We start from the raw sequence: 9,395 nt of genomic DNA, 5'->3' as shown, positions 1-9,395 counted from the left end.
GCAAGATAGAAATAGAACAGGCGCAGTGAGCTGATAGGAGTCCCCCAAGCATTAACGCTCTTTGTTACTGCATAATTGTAAACAAAAGACAAATTCCCTTTATCCCTTTTGTCGAGTGCTTTTGTCCCCTTCCTCTCCCTAGCTGAGAGCTAAACTGGTTTGCAGCCATGTTAGACATTCAGGCACAGGAGAGCAGGTAGCGATGCTGGAGCTTATCAAATTATTGCCAGCACCTGCTCGATTGAAAATTCTCTCCTAGCCAATGCGACCTCTTTGCTTGGCAAGGACGCAAGGTTGCGTGGTTTAACATGGAGCCAGACTGATTTGTAAAGCGGTGATAAAAACGCAGCCTGGAGGAGACATTCGCTGCCTGAGTACGATAACATCTCTCAGTCCAAACTCCCTCCGCTCTTTTCCATGCTGGAGAAGATGAATTATAAGTAATTTCACTGTTTTCAAAACAGTTCCACCAGGTAAGAGCTCCCCAAAGATGACTCTACCCATACTGCGTTCCAGCTTTTCGTGGTGTTAAGCAAGACCTCAATGGATCACACACATTTTTCCAAACTCTTTAATCTATCAACACAACGCAAACCCAGCCACTCTACCGGTGAACTTACCGGAGAGGTCTCAAGGTCCGCAGAAGTCTCAAGACGCGAAGAACACCCAGGATCTTAGCTCCGCCTGCCGATGCCATGGAGACAATAATGTCAATGATAGATACAAAGACCAAGACTCCATCGAGGACGTTCCAGCTGCTCTGCAGATAGGTGTTCTCCCCAGAGAAAAAGCCAAGAGCTACCACCTGCAGCCAGGAGGAGAGAGACATTTCAATCTTCACCCAGCTCATAACTGTGTCACGTTCTGGTCTTGGTCAGGCCTGACTATGGGCCATGGGATGAAGACGTAATTACCTTCACCATCATTTCAGCCACAAAGATCGCCGTGAAGATGTAATTAGAAACACTTAGGAATATCCTTTCCTGTAAAACACAGAGCAACAAAGAGGCAGGTTATCTGAAGACACTAAAAACCAAACATGTTTCATCTTGCTGTGTCTTAAGGTCTGGATCAAGGAAGACGACGACTCAGGTACTCACCGTGCTGTGCGGGTCTATGTCTGGGCGCTCCAGTGCTATAGTGATGCAGTTGAGAAATATGAAAACCAGCACCACGTGATCGAACATTTTGTGGGCAATGACCTTCTGGCACATCGCTCGGAGCCTGAAGAAACGGTGGGAAGAAAAATATCCTTCAGATGTCTGGGTCAGCAACACACTCCCACCCAATCAGCACGTCCTCGAAAGTTTTCAGAGCCCCCAGCATCAGCCCAGGAGGTGAGGTAGATGCTCCACGAGCTTCAGCCATTATTATCAATGCAGGAAACAAGGGGTAATAGCTGCTATTACTAACGCTGGTTAAACCACCCCTCTTCCTAGACAGGCATGGATTGAACCACGCAACAGTTCTGTTACAGAACACGCTACCTAAAAACCAGGATTATTAAAACTCTCAGTGCTTCTGCCTCACAGAGCGATTTCTCTCAAGGGAAGGCTAACTAGACGTGTAGTATTCCATCACCACAAAAACCTGGTGGGCTGGCGTTTCTCTGGGATTCCTTACCGATTCTGTGGGGAAAACAAGTAGAGGGACCAGTCTTCATGACTCTTGCACCACTGCGGTTTGTAGGGCTCCAGAACTTTACGAATCCGGTAGCAGTAACTCTGGATAGAAAAGAAGAAACACCTTTTCTTCCTCTTTTATTTTCCTGCCTCTTCAACTTCCACAATCTTTTTGTGAAAGGGGGGCAGTACACGGCATTTCACAGTGCCTCCAGGGAGTCATGGTTCTGGGACAGCTGGGGCAGGCGTTGTCACGTTTGTCCAACAAAACAGGGAGGAAAGGGGTGAAGAAAGGGGCTGCTGTACAATGAGACATGAACATAATGAAGCGAGACTTCTCAATGGGTATCTCAGTTGAGATCCAAAGTTGTGTCAAAACCAAAAAGGCCTCAGACAACCAAAAAGTTAAGTAGAAAACATTATTTCTAGGGTTTCAAGCCTTCGAGATGCCAAACAGCTCTTGTGAGCAAAGGCATTCGCTAGCCGTGTGCCTACGGCTCATTCCTGCAGGCATCCTGGGCCAGAGGGACAACCTCGGCCAGTCCAGAACCTAGGCAAATATGTGCTCATCCCATTGCAATTTTACCTCGTGAGAGACATCATAACAGCCCAACCTCTTAACTCAAAGGACCTTTTGGGGAGTGGATGCCCACCCCTTGGATCTGGATTATTTTTTTTTACACCGGCTGTTTGGCAGCCACACGTTGCAAAGCCTGATTTATAATCAGCTTTCTTGGAGTGGAAAAGCCACTTAACGCACAATGCCCAACTTCTCCCTCAACTCACATCCTCCATGTCATCCTCATAGTCCAAGGCATCCTCCTTGTGGCCATCAACACGCAGGAAGAACTCGCTGGGGACATGAACCATCTTGCCATTGCAGTCTTGGTACTCAGCCGGCAGAACGGCCACGGGGCTGATACTGAGTGAGTGGCGCATGGTGGGCAACTGGAGCAGCTCAGGCAGGTCCAGGGAGCTGCGGTAGTCCAGGGACTCTGCCCGGCGATGCAACGAGGGCCTGCTGACTGTGCTGGACTTGGCATCATCGGAGTCATCGTCCGTGCTGCCTTTTCCCTCTCCGGAGAGCAAGGATTCTCTTTCTCCTGACTGGTTCTTCTTCTTGAGGCTCGGCGCTCTGCCCAGGCTATTCCAGCTTGAGCGTCGGCTTCCCCAGTTGCTGCCGGTGCCCCAGTTGGTGCAAGGGGAACTGCGGAGGCTGGACTGAGAGGAGAGAAAGACACGTGAGGGTTTGTTAGCAGGAGGAAGCCAAAGGATATGGCATTTTGCCCAGATTGGAAGACCCTTCTTGTTGCAAGTCATGTCTTCCCCTTCCAGCTTTCCTCACTGCTTCGATTTCATCATGCCAACACCTTGAGATGGGAGCCAAGCACCCAGTTAAGCCCACACCGAAGGGACTCTTTGAACTACACCTGTAGCACAGCTACCAACCCTCTGTGCTGGATGACTTCCTACTGTCCTGGCAACACGAACTATGCGTAAAAACCAAACCCAAAGCCACTATTGCTGAAATGGTGTTTTCTTTCCTCATGTTCAAGTGCTGTCAGCCCACAACCTCCCTGGCTTCCAAAGGGGCTCTGGCACCTGAGTCACCCAAGCCTCTGTTGGAAATTGTGTCCCCATTCGCAGCACTTTCTCTGCTCCCTCAGGAGATGGAACGAATGTTTCGCTTCCAGTAAATTTCTGGCACTGGCTGGCAGGTAGCTGCCAGGATGAGAGCACTCGAGGTCAGAGCAGAAAAGCTAGAAGGAAAACTCCTTTTCCCCCCATGGCTTCCTCCCAGCACAAAACGAGGCAAGCTGCCTTCCTCCTCCTCCTCAGCGTCGGCCAGCTCTGCTCTGACTGCTTCATCTTCCTTTGTCTGGCGGCACTGATGTGCTCTCACAGAAAGGATTCAAATGATGAACAACCCTCTCCAGCAACTCACAATCCCATGAAACCCCAAGGCAAACAACAGTCATCTCTATTTTCTGTTCAAAAGCATTACCTTGACTAAGCAGCTTACCAAAGGGGATAGTGGCTCTGCCTCTGTGTGAAGCACCTTCACGGTCTGCTGCCTTGATTTGAGCATGATATTGCAGTCACAGAGCATAGGAACGGGATAGATGAGCAGCAGCACCATCCACTTTGTCTATTAACTCTGCTCCATCTGCTCTCACAGAGCTGCCCTCCCGCTCCCCTGCTGCGGGCAAGATGCAACCAGTTGCCCAAACCGCTCCAGCCCCATCTCTGCTCCATGAGCTGTGCCTGGTGGCAATCAGTCAGCTGAGACCTCGTTTCCTCTCTTGCCCCTCCAGTGTGGCTGCTGTACTGTAACTGGAGCTCTGCTGCTCTGTTGGTAAGGACAAATTCTTCATTTCCCTTGCCAAAAGGTGGATTCAAGATCCAACCCTGGAACACTGGGGGTGGAAATAGGCCTCATTCTCACAGGCACGCTTGACACCACCTCAAGTGGCCAGAGTGGTTGGCAAAAGATGCCCGCTCCTCCTCAGAGGGGTTTGCTGGAATAACTGCACAAACTTCTGACTCGTCTCAGGTTGTGTCTCTCCAGTGAGGGGGCTTGGCATGGACTTCCAGTCAGACACTAGGCAGGAGAACACTGCATCCCAGAACATCACTGTCTCCCCTCTCCATACACTCACTGCCCTTGACTTACCCTGTCAGTGTCCTGCCACAGCACAGCACACCCATTCACTTCTCCCTCCTGACTCTCTTCTCCTCCTGTCTTTCCACATACTTCTCACTTCTATCACCCTCCTTTTTATTTCCCAGCAAGGTGCCCCCCGCCCCCACGTATCTGTCATCTGTGCCTCCTGCAGGCACTTGAGGGAGAGTCATCAGCAACAGGAACCTACCAAGGACTTCTGATCGTAGCTCAAGGGGTCTACGGAAGCGTTACTCCCTCTCCTCGAGTCCACAAAAGTGTGCACTGAATCCATGTGCGGGGAACACTTCGGTGTGGGCATTGGTGTGGCAGCAGTGCGCATGATTATAGGAGGTGGCATGCTTCCCCTGCCCTCCAGGTGACCGTTTGGGGTGACGGCAAGCGAGTACATCTTCATCTCTGGAGAGAAGGAGACAGACAACACGAGGTGAATGCTCAGCTACAGAATTCACTCCGCAGAACGGACACTGGGTCTTTCAGGAACTGCACAGGGAGGTGAAATGTGGAGGGCAGTAAGACCGACCACACCATGCTGAAAGGCATGAGGCAAATGTCACAACCTTTTAAGAGGCCTTCAGCCCTGCCTGGACTTGGAACTTGTTGCCCTCCAAAGGAAGCTTGTTTTGCTCACTGTTTCTTGGGATTTAGAGAGTGGAGTTACAATTTTGGGGGATTGGGAGAGAGTTTCCAGGGAAAGGACATTGAGGACTGGCTAAATTCACCCTAGGAAGTTAATCTCTTCTCCTCATCATACTTGCACTGGGATTTTTCTGCAGTTCTGATGTTCTCTCAGTTCCTTCACGGGGAAGGCACTAAGCAAACATTAGTCATTGTCTTTAATCATCTGTTCAGGGGACAGGAAACGGAGGTTGCTCTTACACATCTGCCCATCTAGAAGCGTAGAGCCCCCGTAAGAGAGAAATCTAATGGCACATCTCTGTGGGAGCTGCAGAAAGCACCTATTTGAGCTGCACGGCAGGTACAGACCGCAAACCCCTTATTCACGCTGAGGACAACCTGGACATAACGTCTCCAGCCCTATGGAGTGCAGTAATAATCAAAGCCAAAAGCCTACTTTCAAACACAAACCTAAACTTGAAGTAGTCCTGTTTTACTGGGCTAGTGGGTTCTGGTTTAAAATCAGTCTTAGGGAGGGGAAAGGATGGGAGCAGTGAGAAATCCAAGTGAGTGCATTAGCCCTGCTCGTTATCTCCCACTGGCTGCTTTGGTACCGCAGCGTGCTTCTCTTGTATCACCGGTTGAGCTGCTGGCTTGTGCCCCAATACCTGCTCTGCACCACTGAGGTCCATGGGAACACAGCCAGTCACTTCGAGGGGTGGAAGATCCAGCTCATAATTTGCTAATCTGCAAAACACCTTCCTCTTGCCAATGTCTCTGTTTACAGGCCAGCAGCACTGTGATAGAATTGTTCATGTCCTTATGCTCTTTAGTCACTGGCTGGCACCTATGAGGCTTCTGGAGACACACAATTACTCATGGACTTTGACTGATGGCAAGTTAAGCCCTGTGTTCTGTTCCTCTCTTACTTGAGAAGAGGTGACAATATTGCTTTCCCCTAGAACTCTCTTATTATTTGAAGCTGCTCAGAAAATGGTTGGTGTAACGCTGCTGCGTAGCTGGTGCTGTGGGTTCCCTGCCAGCTCTTTGCAATGGAAATTCATTTGATCACTTGGTGTTTGGCATTTAGTACTACATCTGCAGACTGAGGAGCTCCACCACCTTGCTGTGATCCAGCTCTGCCTCAGCTTCCCCAGCAAATGACTTCTGCCCCTTCCTCACTTCCATCTGCTCACCCCAATCAAGATAATTTCCTTAGTTGAAACAAATCCAGGTTTAGAAGCATTTAAAGTAATGCTAACAAGAGCCCGAGCTGAGAGTCCAGGTACAGAGGAACTGAACTGTCACCTATTTACCATCCTGCCATTACAGTTAAAATAGGTGATCCCTTCCTGCCCCCTTCCTGGTTGCAAACTCGACAGAGCGAAGGCTGTCACCATGTTTATAGCACACTAGTACAACGTGGCCTTACCTCAAATCAACTGTCAGCCCCCAGTAACACAAATGAACAGCAACATTTCCATCAATCAAACCTTTCCTAAATGCTTTTGTGGGAGAAACCAAAAAGAACAGATGAGAACATGATTGATTTGAAAAGCTGCTGAGATGTAATGTGAGAATATTGCTGTCAGCAAACCCTTCTGTGGTAATGATACAGAAGGAACGATGAGACATAGCTAAATATTCTAGTATACTTTAACTTAGAAAAATATCTGTTCAAAGGAAATATCAGCACTCATTTAGCTTTCCCCAAAAGCTACCTTTCTGTAGAGCTGCTCCGTTAAAGGAGCTATCAGGTTAATTGCCAAATAAAACGGATTCTTCCCCTTCCCCTCTAAGTGTCTATGAAAAGATGACTGTGGAGGCAGAGTTGTAGCTCTCAGATTCTCTTTGCCTCTCAGTAGAGGCAAAACGCTACCTGTTGCTCGGAGATCCTTCAGCTTCTCAAAGTCGTCATCGAAGTTGGCAGATGTCTTGTCCTCATCTGTGTCTGACCTATTAGCATCACCCTGCAGAGAGGAGAAGGACAATTAACAGACCTGACTCATTTAAACTTTAGCACAAAGGGTTATTTAGCAGCTCAGAGACCCCTCAGCTCCCCAGATTTATTTTAAGTGGGGCCCCAAGAACCAGGGGGGCAGAACGCCAAATTCCCTCTGACAGTGCCCTGGGGAGTGACTCCAAGTAAGTCCCTTTTTCTTGTTTTGATTCATTTTGGTACTTGGACAGAAAGGATGTTCCTGTGGTGTCGTTGCTCCCAGCGTCACTGATCAGCGTGTCCCAGGGGAGAACAGCAAAGCACAGCTGTAATCAGAGGGACTAAGAAAAATGGGCACTGGGGGGTTCCGCCTTTGTACTCCCCACGATGCCAATTGAAAGCACGAGGTTTTAGTGTCAGAGGATGCTGAAGGGTTTGTCATCTTTATTTGACAGCACTGTAAATTTGTCTTAGATCTAAAACCCCATCCCTGATTTGCTTTCTTCACGCTGGCTGGTAATCGAGATTGTATTGGAAAATCTCTTGGCAACGCTGAAGCCGAGGCAGACGGGACTGAGGCCAGCTTGCCTGGCAGCGCAGCATCATCTCAGGACAGAGGACAGCCAGACACCCTTCGCCTGCCTTTCGTCCTGGAAGGCCAGTTATTTTTCTCTTTCATACTTATCTGCCTCTGCTCCCCAAACCGATCAGCCTAAATAAGGCACAAGCCCGTGACAGAAGAGCTATTGTCAGGTTCTCCTTTGCCGGGGGGGTCTGAAGAGATTCCACCAGGCTGCCGGCATAAATCTGGCTTGATCCACCGCGGCTGCAGAAAAGCTGTGCAGATTGGCAGCAAACAGTTGGATTAAAGCAGCTGATGCTAGAAAAAGGAGCATGGTTCCTTCTTCACTGATGCCTGAACAAATCACCACAGTTTCTAGCGACCCGGTGCTGAGGTGGCGGTGAACTTTATTTCATCCGTGATGTACTGCTAAGTGGTGCGGCCAAACAGACAGAATGACTGAAAGGCTTAAGCTCCCCTATCCATCTTCTCTGGTTTGGAGCAGAAACACTAGCTCAGAGTAGATGAAAGATTTGCATAATTTTGGAAGGTTTGTCTGCTCTTCCAGAGCAGCCCTGGGGCAGATCTCCAAATGACATGGGAACAATATAAGCACAAATATGCAATTATGGTCCTGTTTGAAGTCTGGCTGGCTGCTTGTTGTTGTAAGCACAAACATACTACAACTGGTTTTGTGCCCATTTAAGCCTATTCTCTTCCAGGGACGCTCCTGCCAAACGTGCTCCACAGGCAGATCAGAACCTGAGATCAAACCGAGACCGTGTTCTGTGATTCACAGCGCAATTTCTAGCGCCCTTGCTGAAATGCTGCTGGTGGCTCCGAGCTTAGAGCAGCAGCTGAGCAAAGGGAGGAGAAGTGCACCTCAGTGTTTGCTATAACCACTAAAAGCATCACCCTGGAAGAGGGCAAACGAGGTCAACCCAAGAACTTCTGCCGTTTTCCCAACGTACCAACTGATGCAGGGATGACAAGAAAAAATCCAGCTCCACTGACACTTCTTCCCGGGAGTGGTTCAAGGAGACTGTAAACATCTTTGGTTCACACCCAGAGCTAAGTTATGCATTTGTAAGTGCAAGACTTGACTCGAGCCCTGGTAGCTGAAAAACAGCCCTGAGAACACAGCTAACACTTCACCACGAGACACCCAACAAGGCCATCGGCTTAACGTCAGGATTTAGAGTAAATACAAGCAGAGAGCAAAATGTGCCCCGCAAATGTCATCCTGTGGTTGCTGGCCTTTTCTGAGGCAGCACTGAGCGAATAATACGAGCTTTGAAATCTGCTCCTTACACACATTTAAATCACGGTCTGTAACAGCTCCGAAAGGAGCCAGTCAGCCCAAGCGAGGAAACAACAGCGCTCAGCCAGCTCTGGGACCGTGCACTCAGAGTGCGGCACGAGGCTGCCTGTTAGCAGTGGCTCAGCACCCAAGAGGGCAGGGAGGGAGTGGGATCTTCACGGAACAAAGGTACCTGCAAGCTGCCAGGATGCCGAGCAGAGAAAACTTTCTTCTGCCTTAAAGCAGTTGGGAACAAAGGATGCAAACTGCTGCACGAGGGCTCTCTGTCCCTGAATTCAAGGTTGCTCGAGCAGGAGCAATCTCCAGCCAGTCGGGTCACACACGCTGGTTATGGTCCTTTCGAGTTTCCCTGCCACGGCTTCTTTTTCCTCCCAGATTGGCTGGTTGTGGGGATTTGAGGATACCCAACATGTTTGACCACTGAATACTCTGAGCTATCACCCAGCCAACTGCATCAGTTGCATTCGCATTGGGACAAGCTATTGCTGTAGCGCAGACTTTCTGCGTTTCTGCTACGGCCTGTGTCATTTTACAGCAGAGCTGAAGTCAAGAACAACCACTCAGAATGCAGCTACAGCCCCCATAGAGGAAAAACCCTTCTGGGTTGGGAGACAGTGGCTAAAGGCCAGCACTGAGAGAATCACGCAACT

At 49.4% G+C, this 9,395-nt stretch overlaps 1 protein-coding gene across 1 annotated transcript in view; it reads right to left on the bottom strand.

Moving 5' to 3' along the window:
• Positions 1 to 620: 620 nt before the first annotated feature.
• Positions 621 to 9,395, bottom strand: part of LOC104500771 (voltage-dependent T-type calcium channel subunit alpha-1H-like) — a gene marked incomplete at both ends in the record, with an annotated part of 14,214 nt that continues 5,439 nt past the window's right edge. The window contains 8 exons of the mRNA XM_010144481.1: positions 621 to 805; positions 915 to 983; positions 1,101 to 1,224; positions 1,624 to 1,724; positions 2,409 to 2,538; positions 2,572 to 2,843; positions 4,496 to 4,704; positions 6,803 to 6,893. Coding sequence (XP_010142783.1) covers positions 621 to 805; positions 915 to 983; positions 1,101 to 1,224; positions 1,624 to 1,724; positions 2,409 to 2,538; positions 2,572 to 2,843; positions 4,496 to 4,704; positions 6,803 to 6,893 — 1,181 coding nt within the window. The remainder of the gene's footprint in view (positions 806 to 914; positions 984 to 1,100; positions 1,225 to 1,623; positions 1,725 to 2,408; positions 2,539 to 2,571; positions 2,844 to 4,495; positions 4,705 to 6,802; positions 6,894 to 9,395) is intronic.

This window comes from Buceros rhinoceros, unplaced genomic scaffold (genome assembly GCF_000710305.1).
Source record: "Buceros rhinoceros silvestris isolate BGI_N320 unplaced genomic scaffold, ASM71030v1 scaffold8661, whole genome shotgun sequence".
Classification (NCBI taxonomy): domain Eukaryota; kingdom Metazoa; phylum Chordata; class Aves; order Bucerotiformes; family Bucerotidae; genus Buceros; species Buceros rhinoceros.
This window is presented reverse-complemented; position numbering and strand designations above follow the sequence as displayed.